The sequence below is a fragment of the Pinus tabuliformis genome, chromosome 5_2 (genome assembly GCF_031772625.1).
Source record: "Pinus tabuliformis cultivar Carrire ecotype Pingquan chromosome 5_2, CPIR1, whole genome shotgun sequence".
Taxonomy (NCBI): Eukaryota; Viridiplantae; Streptophyta; class Pinopsida; order Pinales; family Pinaceae; genus Pinus; species Pinus tabuliformis.
In genome coordinates this window covers 207,761,617-207,783,644 of record NC_142306.1, presented here as the reverse complement: position 1 = coordinate 207,783,644, position 22,028 = coordinate 207,761,617, and the positions used below count along the sequence as shown (strand labels likewise).

The 22,028-nt window shown below is 39.2% G+C and overlaps 1 protein-coding gene across 2 annotated transcripts in view; it reads right to left on the bottom strand.

The window, feature by feature from the left end:
- The window catches only part of LOC149158288 (Rab3 GTPase-activating protein non-catalytic subunit), a 179,377-nt gene that overhangs the window by 96,191 nt on the left and 61,158 nt on the right, over window positions 1-22,028 (bottom strand). The window contains exons 2-6 of one of the 2 annotated variants that reach the window (XM_089436181.1): window positions 12,252-12,386; window positions 11,838-12,029; window positions 11,451-11,512; window positions 11,087-11,244; window positions 8,550-8,604 (exon numbers count right to left, since the gene is read on the bottom strand). In XM_089436181.1, the coding sequence (XP_089292307.1) occupies window positions 8,550-8,604; window positions 11,087-11,244; window positions 11,451-11,512; window positions 11,838-12,029; window positions 12,252-12,386 (602 nt within the window). The remainder of the gene's footprint in view (window positions 1-8,549; window positions 8,605-11,086; window positions 11,245-11,450; window positions 11,513-11,837; window positions 12,030-12,251; window positions 12,387-22,028) is intronic. The other variant, XM_089436180.1, reaches the window with a different exon arrangement.

Here is a 22,028-nt window from a genome sequence, read left to right as displayed (position 1 = left end):
CAAAACATATGTCCAGACGGGTGCTCACAAGGAACATCAATGCCCGAGTCAATTGTCGATACTCAAAGGGATTTGCCAAGTCAAGTCCAACAACATCTCCACATAACTTCTTGAAGTTCATTTCCATCGGTGTGGCCAGGGACTTGCATTCAGCCATTCCAAATATTTCCAATAGTTTCACGACATACTTTCCTTAAGAAAGGAAAATCTCACTGGGTTTTTGCCACACTTCTAATCCCAGGAAGTAGTGCATCAAACCAAGATCTTTCATTTCAAACTCAAAGGTTGGATCCCTCTTACAATCGAGCATCAAAGGCTCACTACTTGTTAAGAATAAATCGTCAACATATAAAACCAAAATCAAAGGCATACCTTGGACCACTTTGAAGTAAAGGTTTGGGTTAGCATTGCTTCTTGTGAATCCAAGCTTCACCAAGTAACTATCAATGCAGGCATACCAGGCTCTAGGGGCTTGCTTCAAACCATATAGAGCTTTCTTCAACCTGCAAACATGAGTCTTCTTGTCCTTCATTTCAAATCCATGTTGTTGCTCAACGAATACTTCTTCCTGATATATGCCATGAAGAAATGCAATCTTCACATCCATCTAGTGAAGGGTCCATCCTTGATTAGCAGCAAGGGCAACAATAGAACAAATAGTAGTGTATCAGGAAACTGGTGCAAATATATCATCATAGTCTTCTCGCTTTATTTGGGCGAAACCTCTAGCCACAAACCTCGCTTTATACTTCTCAATGCTTCCATCAGCTCCATACTTGATCTTGTATAGCCATTTCGAGGTCACAACAGAATTTCCTTTAAGTCTCGGAACAACATCCCATACATCATTCTTCATAATAGACTCATACTCTTCAGCCATGGCATCCTTACAAACTTGCTCTTTCACTGCTTCTTCAAAAATGGGAGGCTCAGCTATATGATAGAGCTCATAGCTACAACATACCCCTGGTACCGGCATGGCTTCTTGCTTTCTCTAAAGGTTCCTCTAGCAACAGTATGTCTTTCAGCATCCTGTAATGTATTACGAAGCCAAAGTGGTGTCCTACTGTTAGCGGGATCACATGGAGGAGGATCCAAGGATTCCATAGGCTCCATGGGATCATGAACAATATCCTTCTCATATTCTGGCACAGGAGGACCTTCCAGTAGGTCCATGTCATCATCCTTCTTTTCAACAAGAGGAGGTGGAGGAAGGTCCCTTGCTTTTTCAAGGGAAGCACCTTCATTAAGAGTTACATCCCTGCTAAACTCAATTTTCCTTTGATTGGATATATATATATATATATATATATCTAAAGGCATTAGAATTTCCACAATATCCAACAAACATACCTTTCCTTCCAGTGGCTTCTAGCCTGTTTCTCTTGTCCTTCGACAAATGAAAGTACATGGGGCAGCCAAATATCCTTAGATGACCAACATCAGGCTTCACAACTGTAAATACTTCTTCGAGGGTCTTGTTACCGAGGGCTTGATGAGGAACCCTGTTTTGAACATAAACTGATGTATTTGTGGCTTCTCCCCAAAGGAACTTTGGCAACTTTTGACCATGCAACACAGCTTAAGCAACTTCCATCATAGACCTATTCTTTCATTCTGCCACACCATTCTACTAGGGATTATACGGTACAATAGTCTCTTTCTTGATTCCAACCTCCTTACAAAAGTCAACGAACTCATTTGAGGCTTACTCTCCACCATTGTCGAACCTGAAATCTTTGATTCTCTTCCTTATTTGATTCTCTATCAACGCCTTGGAGTCCTAGAACATGTCAAATGCTTCATCCTTATGCTTCAAATAGAATATCCATGTTTTCCTGGAGAAGTCATCGATAAAGATAATATAATAGAGGTAGCCACCAAGGGAGTGCACAAGCATGGGTTTACAAAGGTCAGAGTGGATGAGTTGTAGAATATCATTGGTCCTACTTTTACTGGAGGGGAATGGTCCCCTTGTCTTCTTTTGACTAGCACACCCCGGACATACACCATCATGACTTAGATTGAACATCAAGCATCAAAGAAACCAACCTTCTCACTTTGGGCGGGGCTTCATAATGTATATGTGCCAACCTTTGGTGCCATAGCTCACTTTGATGATTGATATTGTGGACCATTGCAATTCTAGATCCCAAGGTGAAAGAAACTGTCATGCGAGATTCCATAGGCCAAGTGAGGACCTTTCCTCTTTTGAAGGCTACTCTCATCCCTTTGTCTTCCAAAGCAGATATAAATACCAAGTTCTTCTTTATTCCCGGAACATACATAACATCATGAAGAAGAACAGATTCTCCAAAGTCCAAATGAAATTTAAAAGAACCAAAGCCCTTCACAAGATGAGTGGAGTTGTCTCGAAGGATGATCTTTAGATTTGTCTCCCTCTCAACTAGATTTGAGAGGACTTCACGATACCCAAAGAAATGTCTAGAAGCGCCACTATCTACCTTCCAACTATCAAAAAAATCTGGAGGAGAGGGACTAGAAAGAGCAGAAATAAGAATATATTCAGATTGAGTAGCAGCTCCATTATTTTTATACCTGGAGTTCCTTGACCTCTTTTGAGGACGATGGCCTTCTTCTCGGTGATTAAGATATCTCTCCTTATATCATCTCTCCTTTTATCATCTCCTCTTCGTCTATCATTGAACCTGTTGATGGTGAAGCCATGAACGTTGTTGTAATTGGACCTTGGAGCATCTCTCTTCTTCGGACAATCTCGAGCATAGTGACCATGCTTGTGACAATTGTAGCATTCAATATTCCTTAATCTTCTATTTGAGTCCTTTGATTCAAGGGCAGGCTTTCTTGAACCAGATGGTCTCCCTCTTCCTTTTCTCTTCTTGTCTTGTGCAACAAATGCAAAGGGATCTCCTTCTTCATGCTTTTGAATCCTCCCTCTGGAGATCATCCTGGTTTCTTCTTGAGTACACTTGCCAACAAGCTCATCAAATGTTGGGAATTTGTCATTGTTGCTAATAGTAGTAATGAAGGTTTCCCAAATAGGAGGAAGACCTTAAGGAGTGATCAACACCAGCTCTTTGTCAAATATAGGCTCACCAACAATCTGCAGTTGATCCCTGAGTTGGGATATCCTCAAGAAACAAGATTGCATAGATTCCCCCTTGTTTATCTTCATGTCCTTGAGTTGATTCTTCAAGTAGGGGATGTGATTCAAATTGTTGACCTCATACATCCCAACCAGCTTATCATAGATATCTTTGGACTTATTCAATTTTCTAACATAAGCAAGCAAATGATCTTTCAATGAATCAACAAGAATTTTCTTAGCTTTGATCTCACATTTCTTATACTTGGACTTGGCAGTAGCAGGATCATTCTCCTACGGTTCAGGAACTTTTCCTTCCACATATTCCAAGACATCATTTTCAGCCAATATCACTTCCAACCTAATCTTCTAAGCAGCAAAATTTGATGAGTCACCCAGCTTCTCAGAATCCTTGAAGTAAGAGGTAGACATCTTGACCAAGTAAAATAGGCCCCTTTAGCTTCTTTCAAAGGTGATTGCTTTAGTCTGTTGTCTCCTTGGGCATGTCTTCACCTTAGCTCTGATACCATGTTAATTTTCCACTATTCTATGTTACTACAATCACTTAGCTCAATCTTTTCTGCAATTAGCCATCACTTTCAAATCAATTTCATCTTCTAGAAACAAATAGCAATTGTAGATAGAACAGTAAATAGAAGACAATCAGGAGCAATAACAAGAGACACAAGATTTGGTCAAATACTAGGGAAAAACCCCAAAAGGGGATAAACCCTTTCAAGTTCTTCTTCTATTAGATTGTCATCAAATGTTCAGAAGAGAGATACGATGATTCAATTCATCAACAAAAGAGTCAAAGTCAAGTCTTTGACTATCCAAGAGATCAACCAACCAATATCCTATAGATGAGCCTCAATGTCAAATCTGGTCAACGAGTCAAAATTTGCAATTATGCCACAATCAACAACAGTCAAAGACACCCTACCAGTCCTTAAGTCAACAGTCAAACTCCTCCAAACAACTCAGTCAAGGCAACATTAAACTTGGCCTTCAAAAATCAGTCAAACCCATCAAAAACAATTAGTGAGAACTCGGTCAAAGGAGAGAGAAATTCTACAATCAAACTTTAGATTCCCTGCGGTCAAACTCTGCAGTAAACAGAAGTTAAACTACCCATAAAATATCGATCTTTGTGTCATTCAACTCAGCCTTTTACTATGTTACCGGATTCGTAGGGGTCAGATGGCAAGAATGTAATTCCACGAATCTGAAACGAATATAGATTCGGATCTGGCTGGATCCATGGAGGATCCATCAGCGATATGGTTCTGGAACATATCTGGATTTCAAACTGTTTCGAACCGTTTTGGCTAGCGCAAGCTCAGATCCCATGGTTTTGGCGCTGGATCCGACAACAACAAACGTATGAATGATTTTCTGTATTTTTCACTTTGTTTGGTAAAATCTCATGGAAAATTGTATGGATTCTACATACAACTATTCTTCTGTCCATCAGAATAAGAGACAAAATTACCACAAAAAACAGCACAGAGACTGAGCGTAGTCGACAAAGACTGAAGACTGTGAGCATGGACAACGAGAGCGAATGTGAGGGTGATGAGATTAGACCATTGTGTAACTGAGACAGGACAGTAGTGCTTGAGGGCCAGAGCGAGGGCGATGGCACTAGAGCACTGTGTGAAGGCGACGGGGTTGGAGCAATGTGTTGTGTAAAGGCGTGCAGCAACAACGCGTGAATTTCCAGCTGTGACATATATGAAATTGCTATCAAACGTAACGTCTTTGGAAAGACCCTGGCACATTTTGAACAACGCCGCATACTTGTGAACGGATTGGTCTGCAAGTCCCCGCTGATCGATAAAAAATGATAGACCTTAATATAATATCTTAACCCCAATCTTTGTGATTTTTTATTAACCTACTTTGTGCTTCTACATTGATGCTATCAGGGTACCCTTAACTAAACACCTATGCTTTTTGTGTTGAAATCGCCAACCAATCTGAGGTCTTAGTAGGTAGTCAATTCTTCAATTTTAAGGTGGATAGATAGCATAATTTGAGTAGTTATAGTGACGCCAAGTTATGAATCAAGATGCCTTTGTTTCTAAGGTTGCATACTGAAAAATGAATTGTATGTTTTAAATTATAGACGTTAGTTTATAATTATTTTAGAATGTAGTTTATAAACATTAGATAGTGTAAATAAGTTTAAATTATGATTATTAACATTTTAAAATATTAAAAATATTAAATATAGTTACATTAACATTTTTAATATTTAAATATACTTATAATATTAAATATTAGATTTAATAAATATGGTAAAAAATAATAAATATTTAAAATTATTTAATAGTTAACTTATATTTAAATATTTAATAGTTATAATTTAAACTATCATATATTATGCTAAATAATTATAGCTTAAAATAATATAAACTATAAATTATAAAAGATTTTCTATGTTTTTGATATTGAGTGTTAATGTTGTGATTCATTAATGGTTTTGATTTTGAACATTGAATATGTTTTTTAAAATTAAAAAACTATTATTATAATTTTTGTATTTGTCGTATCCGGATCCTGACTTTTCAAAAACTTGACAGATTCGTATCCAGCTCCGTCTTTGTATCTAGGTACATAGGCCTTTTAAAAACAAGTCCAAATCAGGGCAAAACAAGTCAAAATTTCCATGTTCAAAGATAGTCAAACCAGTGTTGCAAGGACCGTCTCCCCCCCAAGGATCTGGAGGCAGAACAGCATCCTGTACGGATCCGCCACCAATCCTTCGGTGGAACCACGGATCCACCTTTTTTAGTGATTCCTAGAAAATTGGATCCGTGGGGACCCAACCTGCAGTTCCCGTTGCCCGATCCGCAGACCCAGAAGGGATCGGGTACGGATCTGTGGAGGTTCGAGTGTGTATCCACCACGGATCGCGAGCAGATCCAAGAGAAGGTGGACAGTTCACATGGTTCTGCAGGGCTTTTTTTGTTTTTGTTTATTTCGAACTGTTATGTGAGGAACTACACTTTCTGAATACTCCCAAGGTGCCCCTTATTACTCCCTAGACGCTTCCTAGATGCTCCCTAATGGTAATGTTAAATTCTTAAAGTAAAAGTGACATTCTCCTTTATCTTTCATTTTCATCCTTTTACTTAAATTTTTAACATTACCATGAAATGACTCAAGATGTTTGAAAGTGGTTCCAACCTCATCAGACTTCATATGGAGAAAATAGAATTTCATATCCCATTCAAAATTCAGCAGACTTAATAGTTTTCAAGATCAATGGGATTGGGGCGTTTCATTGGATTATATCATGTATGAGGGCATGTGAATGCCATTTAATCAAAAGCACCAAGCCCTCTATGTACCCTAGTGTTGGTGTTGTTGATGGTTGAACTCTTTTGTCATGGTCTTAGATATTATTTACCCTTCACTCAAGTCAAAATCATTGCTCAGGCATGTTAGGCTTTCTCTACCATATTATAAGGCTTGGATTAAGCTATTTGATCAAAATTAGGCAATGTTGACTAATATCCCTATAGAATTGAAGTAGAGGTAAAGGCTAGACAAGAGAAGAGGAATCTAGGTTCTAGATGGTTGATGCTAGAATAATTAATCATTGATGTACAATAGATGGCATATCTATCTTGATTTATGTAAAAAAATGCATGTTTTCATGTCTTCTACAACTAATTTGGTATTTTGGATGTTTTTTTAATATAAATGCAAGAAAATATAAATATATATATAGTAGACGCTTCGCTTCCTAGATTTTTGGGAAATGACGCTTCCGCGTCCCCACTTCCAAAAAACATCCCTCCTTCGTTTCTGCGTCGTGCAACGTTGAGTCAAACCATCCCAAACAAAAGTCAAACTTTTATCAACAAAAAGAGACCTCCTCGCACGTGTGAAAAGAATCTACAATTTTCAGAGTTGTATGAACCATAGAAGAGAAGAAATGAATGTGTTGATGATGCTCCAAAGCGATGTGACATTAGGTCTATTTATATGTGTTGGAGGAGACCCAATTTGACTTCTAGGATGACCTGAACTTTTCTGCACGTGGGTTTTTCTCATTAAAAATATATTTTTCCTTAAACAAATTAAATTCTTCAAAGGGAAAACAAGGTCTTCTCTAGATGAGTAAGGTTGTCCAAAGGAGGGAAGTTGTCCCAGAGCTACCAAATTAACAGTGCCTACCTGATCAATAATTCTCAACATGCCCCACCACCGTGGGAGAAGCAAGTGCACCTATTGGAGTCTTCATGGCTAGGGAGATTAGTAAGAATAAAGAGACCATAGTATTTACCAAGTTGGAGGTATTTCCCATAAGTAGTAATTCTATGGAGCCCATTTATTACCCCCCATTGCAGTGCAACACCTTCTAGGTCAATCTCATGTAAGCATATTGCATTACTAGTCAACCCATGATTCTGCATCTAGACTCTAGAGAGTCTTAGTGTGAACATCGAGAACATTTACATATGATGAGGCAAAAAAAAGAAGGAAGTCCAAGGAAACGAGCATGAGGTGAGAGAATGCATGGAAGATGAATGTGACATAAGGTAAGATGAAATAGCATTCTTTATGTTGATTTAAGTTGAGGGGGTCACAGAATCCCCCTCAAATATTCATGCTTCAAAAGAGACTCGCAATAATGAAAATTACTTGAAGTACATGTGAATATCATCCCAACTTAGTGGTTCCATAAAAGGAAGGGAAACAAAAGGATTGTAGTGAAATTATGCTCCAATTGTTCACCACTATTTTAAGTTAACAATAAGGGTGTGTGGACATTTTCAATGACCATTAACTGTGATGATTCCCCTAACAACTTTTTCAAACAATTAAGTTGAGGAGATCCCCAAATAAGTCACAAAGAATTGATGATGTTAAATCTTTTTTCGACTTGTCTAGGAGTACAAAAAAATCATTAAGAATATTGGCAAGACTAACCACCCTCCAAGGGATGTAAGGGAAGAGTGTTTGATTCTAATGGGGTGAAGTCCAACAACTCGCATTCAACGCTATCAAATATCAATTGCTAAATAATGCTATCACATATCAACATTATTAACAACAATCAAACATCAAGAAAGTCAGATGAAAATTTGTTGAAAACTTAAGCAAAGCCGCCCAAAAAAATATAGTTGAATATGTCAACCCCAAGTTGGTCAACTTACCACTTTTTGTCATGAAACCTATTTTGTCTTTACTAACTTGAACATGTGGTTGATGGAGTTCTTATTTTTATGTAATGATATATTTTAGTGTTTCATGAGGTGAGCCATGATTTTAGTCATGATATCATTATTAAAAAAAAAATTAAGAGGTCCTAATTAGTTGGGTGAAGAGTTGTGTCCCCTAACCAATGTCTTCGCCAACCATCAATGCTTAACTAAATTAGAGACAAGACTGCCTTTTGGTGTCTACATACTAAGAGCTTAAATATTCATTTTTTTCCAATTTAGAGAGGCAAATGAACTGTGCACACCTTTTTTGCATTGACACACCTATGATGTGAAGCCCTTTATCTTGAGAAGCTTTCCCTGCAAAAGAGGCAACTACTAAGAGAAAGGACTCAAAAGTAGAACAGATTTTAACTTTCAAATCTTCCTCTTAACCAATGGCACCATTAGTAGAACAAAATTATCCCTCTACCATCGTGAGTGCCCATCAGGTTCTTCAAATTTTCTAAAGACTCATACCAATCAAAGGTGTGATGGACAAACCACAAGGAGTTAAAAGTAGGTCCACAAGAATTAGAATATCATATATACCAAGATACACTGGTCTTCTCATTAATTCTGTCACAGTAGGGAATCCAAGGATATAGTGTACTATATAGACAAGAAAAGGAAACGCCTACCTAAACTGTTCCGATTCCCAAAACACCTTGCAAACACTGTGGGTTATACTATGACGTTTCGAAATCTAGAAACATTGCACAGTACAGCCAATGGTATTTCAGTGATTTCTAGTAACATTTTTGGGTGCTTTTTTAGAAGTCTCTAGGCCCACGCGAGCAACCATGAGGAGGGTGGATCCCATAGGAACATATCACCCTGTCTACACCAATGACCCTTCAAGACAATATAAATTTAGGGGATTGAGCTCGAAAGATAGAAAAAGTAAGACAAAGGAGAATATCAACTTTTCATAGAAAAGGTAGGATAAAGGAAAATTTCAATTTTTACTTAATTTTTTAACATTACCATTAATTGTTTCAGGATGTTTAAGAGTGATACCAACATCATTAGGTTTCATATGGAGCAGGTAGAATTTCATATTCCATTCAGAATTCAGCAGAGTTCAACAATTTTCATGATTTCAGGGTTAGCAGGGTAGTAGCATTCCACTGTATTCTATCATATATGAGGGCATGTGATTTCCATTAGTGAAAACCACCAAGTTATCAGATTTTACATCATCTAATAATCTATGGGAGTTAATCCAGACACGGGTTTCATTCTAAAATGTCATTTATGTGTATCCTTCTTATTTTCTTGCTTATTTTCTTGAAAGATAATGTGTTATTTAAAAAACTTGTACATGTTCCTATATTTTGTGCAAATTAGGCATCAATTAAACATCATTGGATTACCTATTCACTACCGTGGAGTCGTATATATTTGTCAACACAACTTCACTGAATTCAAAGGGATAATGATTGATGTTCCACCTCTATATTTGCAAGTCTACTTATTTCCTAGGTCTTCAAAGCAAACAGACTCTTGTCTTGACTTGCAACTGGCAGTTGGATGTAACCCACCTATACAACTGAGTCAAATCAAACTAGACCCATCAGAAACAGTCAGACCCAGTCGGTTCTCACTAGACTCTGTCAGACCCATCGAGTCAGGAAAGGCTCAGCTAGGCCAGACTGAATCGACTCATGTGCCTTGTCTATAAATCCCAGAAGCACACTTATTTGCTCATTTTTACTTTGTTCGCAGCAAACTTTTAGAGCACTCTGGAGCTATTTTTGCATACATTCATATACACAGCGAGACCACACTCAACATGAAGGTTGGGCACACCAACGGCAACATATCCCTGCCATTTTTTCACCATTGTGGGGTATGAGTTTCCAACAGAAGCAGCAACTACGGCACAGATTTTGTGCTTATTTTCTGAACAGTTTTGGGGAGCTAGGGCACATACTTCCATCAGATTTCATCCTAATTTTCACCAGGTAAGGCATGGATTTTTGAGCCCATTTTCAGAACTGATTCTTTCACTACTAGAGAATTTCAGCAGAACATCTGAGCTCATTTTCATCAGCTAGTTCACATATTTCACAGCTGATTTTCAGTGGTTATGAAGCATTTTTTTCAGGAACGTCTGAAATTATTTTCTGACCTTAATCAATTCATTTATACATCTAATTTTAGATGTTTCTCTCCTTTTATCTACTGGACCTCTTATATTATGTGTATATTTTTTGCTATTTTCAAAGTCAATCCTCTGGTCGACTTTGACCCTTCAAACAAAACAGGTGAAGCACAAGCATCAAGTCAGGTCTGACAACTTTCATCTACATCATCTTTCTAGTGTTTACTTTGGCACCATTTTAATGCAATTTGTTTTTCTGTTTATATTTTTTATTTCCCCTCGCCATTTTCCAATCAATATGTTAGAGGGACTACATTGGCTCGCATCCAACGCATCTCTAGTTATTCAGTCCCATGAATGTGTTTGGTCATCCATGAACAACAAATTAGTTGTACCAAATTAGAACCATGGAGAGGAATTCACCATGCTATTGTTTCAAAGGTGAAGCAATCTCAATTAGTAGAAACATAGTATGACTCCAGAATTTGCAAACTCTAGTGTTCAACATATCTAGGAAATCAATCTGGGCTCAAAGCTTCAATCTTTATTATGGACGAAGCTAGAGAACAATAATGGTAAGAAGATGCAATCCGTCATAAGCTTGTACTATAAATGTCTTCTTATATAAGCAGCTTACTGGATAGTAATCCATTCCATTCTCCCCCTCTATCAAATGCACTGTATCCCACTCCTCACCTCGAGCAAATGCTTGGGGCTTAACTTCAGCAGGTCTTGCTTCTGTTTGGTCACTCCACCAAAACATTTTGGCAAAAGACGTTATTGTTGATACTGTGGCCGGCATGACCTTTGACAAAATTGCACCTACTAGAGATTTGTTCTTGTCCTCTGAAAGCCTATAGACCAATGAAGATAACAAAAAGAGTATTGTAAGGTTGTTATAACGGTATAAAATTAACAACAGAGAATGGTTTATAACTACTAATGAGAAAATTCAAATAGAGAATCCCTTGACACATGACCCAATTAAAATTGTAAGTATGATGCAAATAACATAATCTCTTTGTACAAGGAAAGGCCTAATTCATAGTCAAAATCTCACCTGAAAGCTGCAAATGCTGCATTGACCCCAACAGTAATTGCACAGTAATATTGCTGCCTTGACTAGTAAACAATATAGAAGACATACAGACTATCAGCCCAAAGAATCATTTGCCAAAAAAAAATTAAATACTCATAAAAAGAAAACTGAGATTTCACAGACACAGTAAAACCAAGGAAAGAGAAACAAAATTGTTATGCCTATTAGAAAAGCTAATGAATATATAAAAAACGTACTACAAACACCTCTAGCATGAAGGATACATGAATGAGCGAAAACAAAATGCTTGACTATTTCATTATTGACACAATTTTTCCAGCCAATGACATGTCCCAATTAACAAGGGCAGAAATTGCTTGCATCTCATTACTGTTTGTGAATTCTTACTTGATCCTCCATCAATGGTGGAGCCATAATACCAGTGATGGCTGCATCACTGCAAGGTCCACATTTGCTGATATTCCACAATTGATACTTTAGCTTTCCATAAACATCATCCAATCCCTGAGTGTCCTTCTTTGCTGATATGGGAATGCGTGCATTATAGGCTTTTTCCTCGAGACACCGCTTTAACAAGGACTACAGCCCCAAGTGTAAAATACAAGTCAAAATCTCATGCGCATGCATTCAAACGTACTCAGATGAAACAATAATGCCCCAAATCTTTTTCAGAATTGAACGAGAAAAAGCAATATCTAAGCACAAATATCAATATCCATTGTAGGAACAGTCATATCCATCCACTTTAAATAATAAAATAACTAAAGAAACAGTCTTTTTAACTCACATGGCAAAACAAACCTGTAAATCAGATGCATCAATCCGCAAAATTGCAGCCGGAAAAACAACACACACTTCATCTGAAGCTGCTTTTTCTACTGATCTACCACTACTTCCTCGAACACGTAACCTTATTATGGGACAAGGATGTAACATCTACAAGCAACCAAAAAGTCATGAGTAACAAGGCTCTAGTGACTCAGAAGCAAAAAACAGCATCTACAGTACACAGGTTTCCCGTTTCAGTGCTTGGCAGCTCCTTCTAGTTAGTTTTCAATAAAGCTTAAAGCTAAGGCACCAAACAGAAAACAGAAGAATCAGACATCTAGTTAAGCCCATTGTTTGATATATCTCTCAGGCTTCAACTTAAACCTTTCTCATTTCCCAAAGAGACATTATAAATAAAGGATGACATCTTATTATTGCCATTCTTCAAATCAGTCCAAATATGAATTAGTAACAGCAACTGACAGGAAACTAGAGAAAGAATATGACATCTTGAAAGTTGAAACAGGAAATACAGTTTAGCATTGCAGACATCAAAAACAAAGTTTCCAGAATTCGTTTCAATTTTGAATTTTCCAAGTTCAAACACCAGGAAATATAGCATATACTCTATAGATCTTCCAAAGTTCTTACATCTTATGTAAATTACTAAATTAGTGATTTAGCATTCATGAATCATCATTCAAGGACCTATTTTGTATGGTAAAAATGGCCATTTTTCCTGACCACATCATTCTGATCACCAGCACCTTCTCTGCTACCATGAGTACTTCAGCCTTAGATGCGAAGAGATTCCACCATTGGTTCCACCTCAGTGCCAGTTTCCACTCTCACCGCTAGTAAGAACATCCAGAGACCAGCATGGATCACTCCTTAGTGGCCCATCAATCCAAGCCATTCTCTATATGACATTATTGGAAAAGTACTTAGGGGGCCATTGCTATTCTTTGATTTAAGGATGATAGTGATTAGTCCTCCTTACTTACAGCCTATATCACTAGAGTGTTGTTATTGTATTTAAATTTTAAGGCAATCTCCTTATCATATGTAGGGTTTTCTTTTTCTTCTTGTTCCCTTAGCTTTAGGTTGTTTAAGGTACTTTTTGGGTGATGACTTTTGCACTTAATGCCATTTTGGTATGTTGTACTTTTCAGTCCCATTGACCTACTTTGGTCATTAGAGGGCATTAATATAATTTCATTCATTTTTAATGGAATCTTCACTAACACTCAACGTTCCTTGTTCGGCAAATATTGTTCAATGCTTTCACAAAGAGAACCAAAGAAGAAAGGATGAAAGACACAAGAATTCAGAATATCCAAAATATATCAAATATCTGTTCCATAAAAAATAAATAACTTATGTGTTTTCTTCTGTTACACAGGTACCACTCCAGGGAGTTTGGGAACCCATACCCACCACTTCCCTGCTCCCTGGAGCTTCAGAACAGATTCAAAATAGACACTCCTTGACAGGCAGGGTGCTTCTGTGAACTCTGAGCCCTGAGTTACCTGCTGCCAACATTGTACAGACTCCTGACCACGAGATAAACAACACATGCACTACCGACAAGCTCCTGTGCTCCAAAAGCTGCTGCTGCCAGATTAGATTCTCCTAAACAGACAGGGACCTTGTGTGCACTCCTGGCCACATGGAGCCCAAAAACCCATGTGTATTTTGTACTTTGTGGAGCATGATGAATAAATGTCTAACATGTCCAAGTAAACCATATACATGACAGAACAGTTACAATGAAAGCCAGCTACTTTTATGATATAACTTTTATACCTCATTCGTTCAGCAGCACCCTTCTCTTCTAGAACACTTGCTACTAGAGATAAGTGATTACTTGTTTAGAACCACATGCTTGTATGCCTTCCTAGTAAAGGGAATCATGATTATTTCAATTGTTCTGCTGTGGTTAGGCTCATCTTCCACAAGAACTAGTAAGAAAAGGTATTTTGAAGGTGTTTCTCAACATTGCCAAGATTACAGCTTGTTTTGTAAGATACATCAATTTGTCACGTGAAGTTGAAGTGAAATGATTGCAAGATGTCAATTGAAAGATACATTCTTAGATCTTCTCAAACTGATATAAAAGCTTTAAGTCAGAGATGAGCCATATTTGATGGTCTTCAATTTGGTTGTCTCTCTCTTATAACAGTTGCATTTTTTTCTGTAACAGGAGCTTTGGACATTTCTACGATTCATGTATTCAATAAAATGGTTGATTAGTTCAAGGCTGGAAAACTGATAGCTGGAAGATTAATCTATATGATGCCTTTTGATGAAAAAGTAAGAGGGTTTCTTGGCTGAATAGTAAATACCATATTCATTAATAGAATTTTCAAATGTCCAGTCTGGGATTTGAACTCCATCAATTGGATCAAATAAAATCAGTTCTATAAAGAGGAATCTATGTAATTTCTAATGTGTTAAATTAAGGTATGTTCTATGCTTAGAGCAATTTACTTCAATTTTTCATATTAGCCCAATGACAATATTCAGATTAGCAATCACATCAGCATGATAGTAAAGTGGAGATAGAACATAAACATAAATAGTAGAAGACAAGCCAAGACAAGAGGACACAAGATGTGGCACCAGCCAGGGACAAACCCCAATGTGGGTAAACCCTTGATCAATTCTTCTTATATATTATTCAATAGTTCAGCAGAGAGAGGGAGATAGTACAAATATACAAATCAGATATTGTATGACAACAGCAGTAAGTCCATCATTCTGATAATGATGACTGTTCTAGGAAGAAGCACCAACAGACTTCAAATATTCACAAGGAGTACTGTAGCCTATCCTTTTGGATGATCATCAATGCAACTGCAACATTCCTCTGATTGCCTGCTCCTGCAATTCTAGATAGGGCAAAAAGAGAAACTCTGTAACCTTACATGTTGTCAGAAAACTAGGCCCTTCAAGGGCTGCAATCCACCTAGGAGAGACTCTCCTAATCCACGCTGCCTCCTGAAATAAATGTACACAGCAATGCTACCTCAGAACAGCCTTATCTGCTTGCTATGGCTTGCAGCCTAGCAAAGCAGCTAGCTGAAACTACAGATTCTTCCAACAGGCCTAAATAAATCCTTAATTCATGCCTAGTCATAACCTTGTTACAACGCTGTCATCTACAGCAATTCAAGCTGCGAAAGGGCTCCTTTTAGCAGTGGCTTAGAGTTTCCCTTAACTGCGTCTTGAGGCCTCCTTTTGGACTGCGTTATTAGGGCCTCCTTCTAGCTATGGATTAGAACCTCACTTGCTGTGGATAGGCCTCTTCTGGACAGCATTCAAACTCTCTTGACTGCAGCTAGGTGACCTGGCTTTTGCTGCGGATAAGTGCTACACCTTTCAGTGAATTAGGGCTAGATATGACAGCGGCTAAGACTCCTTGTTTGGACTGCGGATGAGGGCACTTCAATAGCTGTGGATCAAGCCTTTTGTGACAGCGTATATGAGTCTTCCTTTCTGCTGTTTGAACCCTTCTCTATACAGTTGCTAGGGTCTCCATTCAACTGTGTCTAGGGCACACCTGAACAGCAGCTAGGACACTTGTTTGGACTGCAGCTAGGGCTTTTGAGGATCTCGGATAGGCCTCCTCTATACAGCATATAAGGATCCTCCTTCAACTGAATCTATAGGGCTGCATTAGTCCTCCTTTTCTCTGCGGCTAGGGCATGGCTTGACCCTCCTTTCTCTGTGGCTAGATTACTCCTTTCTCTGCGTCTAGATGTCTCCTCCTAGGACTGCGGCTAGGTGACCTTACTTGGACAGCGTATAAGACTCCTTCATGACTGAAGCTTGATCTTCATTAGGGCAGCGTATAAGTGCACCTTCTTCAACTGCAGCTAGGGCTTCTCCCTCTTGATCTCTCTAGCCACCAAACCCAAACAAGTGGAGAGAGATCTTAGGAGAAGTGTGTCTAAAATGACTTGAGACCTCTTCTATTTATAATGCCACGTTGAGGATACGTTGGGGTAATTTGGTTGCTGGTCGACCTTGACATAACACAAATAAATTCATATCTCCATGAATACATGTCGGAATCGGATGATCTTTAGATCAATCCTACACCTCTCGACGAGAGGAATCCAAGAAAAATATCAGCTGCCATAAATAAGATGACCCACATGGAGTTTGGCCCTAGTTGCCAATTTTAACACTCCCTCTCAACTAGGGAGAACTCCATCTGCTAATCCATCTGCCATTCTGTACTCTCAGCCATCAAAGCAATGCCCTGCACTACTCTGCTCTGCTCTGTTGAACTATGAAGAAGAAGAAGTAATCAAGAATGTATCATACCATTCTCTATTGACCCAAAGTCAGTCCCATATAAAGGGAGTGTCTCATACCACTCTTACTGATCCGAAATCAATTCCAAATAAAGAGAGTGTCTCATACCACTCTTACTGATATGAAATCAGTTCCAAATAAAGAGAGTGTCTCATACCACTCTTACTGATATGAAATCAGTTCCAAATAAAGAGAGTGTCTCATATCACTCTTAATTATCCGAAATCAATTCCAATGGATCCCAGATCAATATCATACTAGCATAGGGAGTACAGTAATACATGATGCGTCCATTGGTAGTACTACGGTCCCTATCCTCATTTCCCTGCTCATTGGCTAGATTAGAGGTACTTCCCATGAGTCCCAAACTGCATGGGTGGGATGTCTCAGTGGGAGAAGGATGAACCACTCATCCTGCCTACATGTCGCCAGGGGTATCCCAAGGGAAGGCTAAATCACTCACCCTGTACACAATAGATCACTAGGGGAAGGTTGAACCACTCACCCTATGATTGTGTCTCAGTAGGAGAAGGATGAACCACTCATCTTGCCTACATAGAAAACCACTAGGGGAAGGTTGAACCACTCACCCTATGGTTGCTCATCACTCCAAGAAGCACCCCCAAGCCCCCCGAAGCTCCCAGAGCTCAATGTCCATATCATACAGGACCCTCAGGAGAGGGTCTCTCCACGACTCCTAGTCATTCTTGGAAAGTCAAGAATTTGATCTTTCCCAGGGCTTCGTCAGAATATCAACAACCTGCACATAAGTCCCAATGTAATGGATCCTTATTGCTCCTCAATGTACCATATCCTGGATAAAGTGGTACCTGATGTCTATGTGTTGGCAACGATCATAAAATACGGGATTCTCTGATAATCGGATTCCACTCTGGTTGTCACAGAGGATAACGGTGGTATCCAGCATGTGTCCAAACAGCTCATTGAAGAGCTTCCCCAACCAGACAGCTTCACACGAGACCATACTCACAACTATGAATCTGACCTCAGCAGTGCTCAAAGTAAACGACTTCTGCTTCCTGCTCATCGAGGATATCGAAGCAGAACCCAAGAGAACCAGCACTCCTAAGTGCTTTTGTGATCTACCATACCGCTTCTCCAATCAGCATCAAAATAACAATGCAACCTCACAGCTCCAGCAGTGTATCTCAGCCCATGAGAGATTGTGCCCCGAAGATATCTCAGAAGATTCTTGGCACCAATCCAATGTGAGTGATGAGGCTCAGCCATATGTTGGCTCAACATGCTAACTACAAAACATATATCCGGACGGGAGTTCACCAAGAACATCAATGCTACTATGAGTTGGCAAAACTCAGAGGCATTTCCCAAATCAGGTCCAGCAACACTACCGCATAACTTCTTAAAGTTAAGCTCCATCGGTGTAGTCATGGGCTTCCAATCCACCATTCCAAATTTGGAATCCAACTCCCTCTAAATTTTGTAAATGAGAGGGTCTATACCTGTCAGAAAGAGGTTGTCCTCATAAGGTACCAGTATGAGAGGTCTATCATCCACAACCTTAAAGCAATGGTTTGGATCGGCTTCACTCCTCGTGAATCTCAGCTTCATCAGATAGCTATCAATCCTCTCATAACAAACTCGGGGTGCTTGCTTTAAATCATAGAGAGATTTCTTCAACTTGCATACATGAGATTCCCAATAATGAATCTCAAACCCCTCGGGTTGTTCCACATCTATGGTCTTGCTATTACATGAGGGGAAAGGTCCCCTTGTAAGTTTTCCTTTGATGCATCTCGGACATGTACCTTCATGCTCTTCTTTGAATTCAGGCATCCCTGTCACCATCTGTCTCACATCGGGTAGGGCCTAGATGAGTAGACCTTCAGTGCCATTGAACAGATGAGTCACACAACATGGTCCCCAATGGACTTCCTGTAACTTGATACAAAGTGCCAACCCTGAATCCAAGAGTAAAAGCATCTTGAAAATTCCTTTTCCAAACACATACCTTTCCATCGATGAATGCCACCTTGTAACCTTTGTCTTCCATTTTTGAAATGGGCACCGGGTTCTCCTTCATATCAAGTACATAAAGAACTTCTTGTAAATGAATCGTGTTACTCTGATTCAATTGAAGGGTAACATTCCATACACCCTTTACGGGATAGGTGGCATTGTCTCCAAGAATAATCTCCAAATTTGTCTCCTTCTCTATCAAATTAGAGAGAGCTTCCTTATATCTAGTAAAGTGCCTTGAAGCACCACTATCAATAAGATAATACTCCTTTTGCTTGTCAGAAACAACATTTGATTCTTCATACCTAGAGTTCCTGGCTTTCTTGGAGGTCCGACCATTTCGTGCATTCCTTTTTCATTTGCCATTGTATCCGTCATTCCTTCGATCATTGTTGAGAATAGTGGTTCTAAATATATACCATTTGGGTGGGAGCCCTCCAAGGGTAGTGATAGTAAGTTCCCTATCAAATATGATTTCTCCAATCGATAAAAGATCATTCTTGATCTCGGTGATCCTTAAGAAGTAGGATTGAATATCCTCAACATTGCCCTTCTTAATATCCTTCAACTTATTTTTGAGGAACAAAATTTGATTTGCATCACTAACCTTGAACATGCTTACCAATCTGTCATAGATCTCCTTGGAGGTGTTTAGATAAGAGATGTAGGCCACCAAACGCTTGTCAATGGCATCTCTGATAATCTTCTTCACTTTGACGTCACTCTTGGTGTACTTGTTCTTTGTGGCAGCGGGTTCATTTGATGAAGGCTCAGAGATTTCACCCTTCACATAATCCAACACTTCTTGTTCTTCCAATGTCAGATCAAGAGACATCTTCCATCCGTGATAGTCAGACTTGTATTCAGCGGGGAAGTGGGATGAGGAACCCATTGAGCCTTTTGTCCTTTCCCACTGTCTTCGGTGATTGCCCTTTCACTCTTGCTTGGGCTTTGTCTTCACCTCAACTCTGATTCCATGTTAACTTTAGATATGTTCTATGCTTAGAGAAATTTACTTCAATTTTTCATATTAGCCCAATGACAATATTCAGATTAGCAATCACATCAACATGATAGTAAAGTGCAGATAGAACATAAACATAAACAGTAGAAGACAAGCCAAGACAAGAGGACACAAGATGTGGCACCAGTGACCAGACAGGGACAAACCTCAATGTGGGGAAACCCTTGATCAATTCTTCTTATATATTCTTCAATAGTTCAGCAGAGAGAGAGAGACAGTACAAATATACAAATCAGATATTGTATGACAACAGCAGTAAGTCCATCATTCTGATAATGATGATTGTTCTAGGAAGCAGCACCGACAGACTTCAAATATTCACAAAGAGTAATGTAGATTATCCTTTTAGATGATCATCAATGCAACTACAATATTCCTCTGATTGCCTGCTCCTGCAATTCTAGATAAGGCACAAGGAGAAACTCTATAACCTTCCACGTTGTCAGACAACTAGGCCCTTCAAGGGTTGCAATCCACCTAGGAGAGACTCTCCTAATCCACGTTGCCTCCTGAAATCAATGTACACAATGCTACCTCAAAATAGCCTTAGCTGTTTGCTATGGCTTGCAGCCTAGCAAAGCTGCTCGCTGAAGCTACAGATTCTTCCAACAGGCCTAAATAAATCCTTAATTCATGCCTAGTCATAACCTTGTTACAACGTTGTCATCTACAGCAATTCAAGTTGTGATAGGGCTCCTTTTAGCAGTGGCTTAGAGTTTCCCTTAACTGCGTCCTGAGGCCTCCTTTTAGACTGCGTTATTAGGGCCTCCTTCTCGCTATGGATTAGAACCTCACTTGTTATGGATAGGCCTCTTCTGGACAGCGTTCAAACTCTTTTGACTGCGGCTAGGTGACCTGGCTTTTGCTGTGGATAAGTGATACACCTTTTAGTGAATTAGGGCTAGATATGACAGCGGCTAAGGCTCCTTGTTTGGACTGCAAATGAGGGCACTTCAATAGCTGCAGATCAAGCCTCTTGTGACAGCATATAGGAGTCTTCCTTTCTGCTGCTTAAACCCTTCTCTATACAGTTGCTAGGGTCTCCATTCAACTGTGTCTAGGGCACACCTGAACAGCAACTAGGACACTTGTTTGGACTGCAGCTAGGGCTTTTTAGGATCTCGGATAGGCCTCCTATATACAGCATATAACGATCCTCCTTCAACTGTGCCTATAGGGCTACATTAGTCCTTTTTTTGGCTAGGGCATGGTTTGACCCTCCTTTCTCTGTGGCTAGGGCATGGATGACCCTCCTTTCTCTGCATCTAGATGTCTCCTCCTAGGATTGCGGCTAGGTGACCTTACTTGGATAGCGTATAAGACTCCTTCATGACTGAAGCTTGATCTACCTTAGGGCAACATATCAGTGCACCTTCTTCAACTGCAACTCGGGCTTCTCCCTCTTGATCTCTCTAGCCACCAAACCCAAACGAGTGGAGAGAGATCTTAGGAGAAGTGTGTCTAAAATGACTTGAGACCTCTTATATTTATAATGCCACATTGAGGATGAGTTGGGGTAATTTGGTTGTAGGCCAAATTGTCACATAACACAAATAAATTCATATCTCCATGAATACATGGCGGAATCAGGTGATCTTTAGATCAATCCTACACCTCTCGACGAGAGAAATCCAAGAAAATATATCAATTGCCATAAATAAGATGACCCACATGGAGTTTGGCCCTAGTTGCCAATTTGAACATAATGATACTACTAATTTTATCCCAACGGATAAATGAAGCATGTCTATTTCTAAAAAGAACATCAAAGTAAGTATTTGTTAACTTGAAACTTAAACAGTGTTTTTTGGTGCACTGTCATGATTTTAGGTTCATGTTTTACATTTTATGTAGGTGCCTTGAGTGAAATCTGTAAACAACAGAAATCGTTCAACCTAGAATCATGATCTTCCATGCTCCCTTGTTTTCTGTTTTTCCAATCTTTTTGCAGTACAAGAGTCACATGCAATTAGAGCTTGCAGAGTGAGTTCAGTATGTTATTGCACTATGTTGTTACGTGTTGATAGTTGCCTAATGCACTTTATCATCAAAAAATTAATGTGACTTCATAATATACAAGCCTAGAGATACATGTTGCCACACAATCTAGCAGGGGCCCTAGGAGGGGTACCTAAGGGACAACTACTAGACCAAATGACAACAATGGGACAAGGACCCAATGTCACCTCAATCAGTGTCCCTTGCTCTTTACGGACTTTCACCTATGGGAAGAGTCCCGAGATGAGGGAAATAACTAGAATGATAGAATCAATGGCTAGGTATGGAGTGATTTCCAAGACCCATTAAAGGAGAGGCTCAAAAGAATGGCTCAAATGCTTCAAACAGAAGTTGATGGCTCTCCAAGAAAGGCTTATGAGGAGACCTAGACCGAGGAGGAAGAGTTATTCAATCGCAAGGAACACTCCTAGACCAAAGGCTTCCTAAAGAGGCAAGATCTCTCT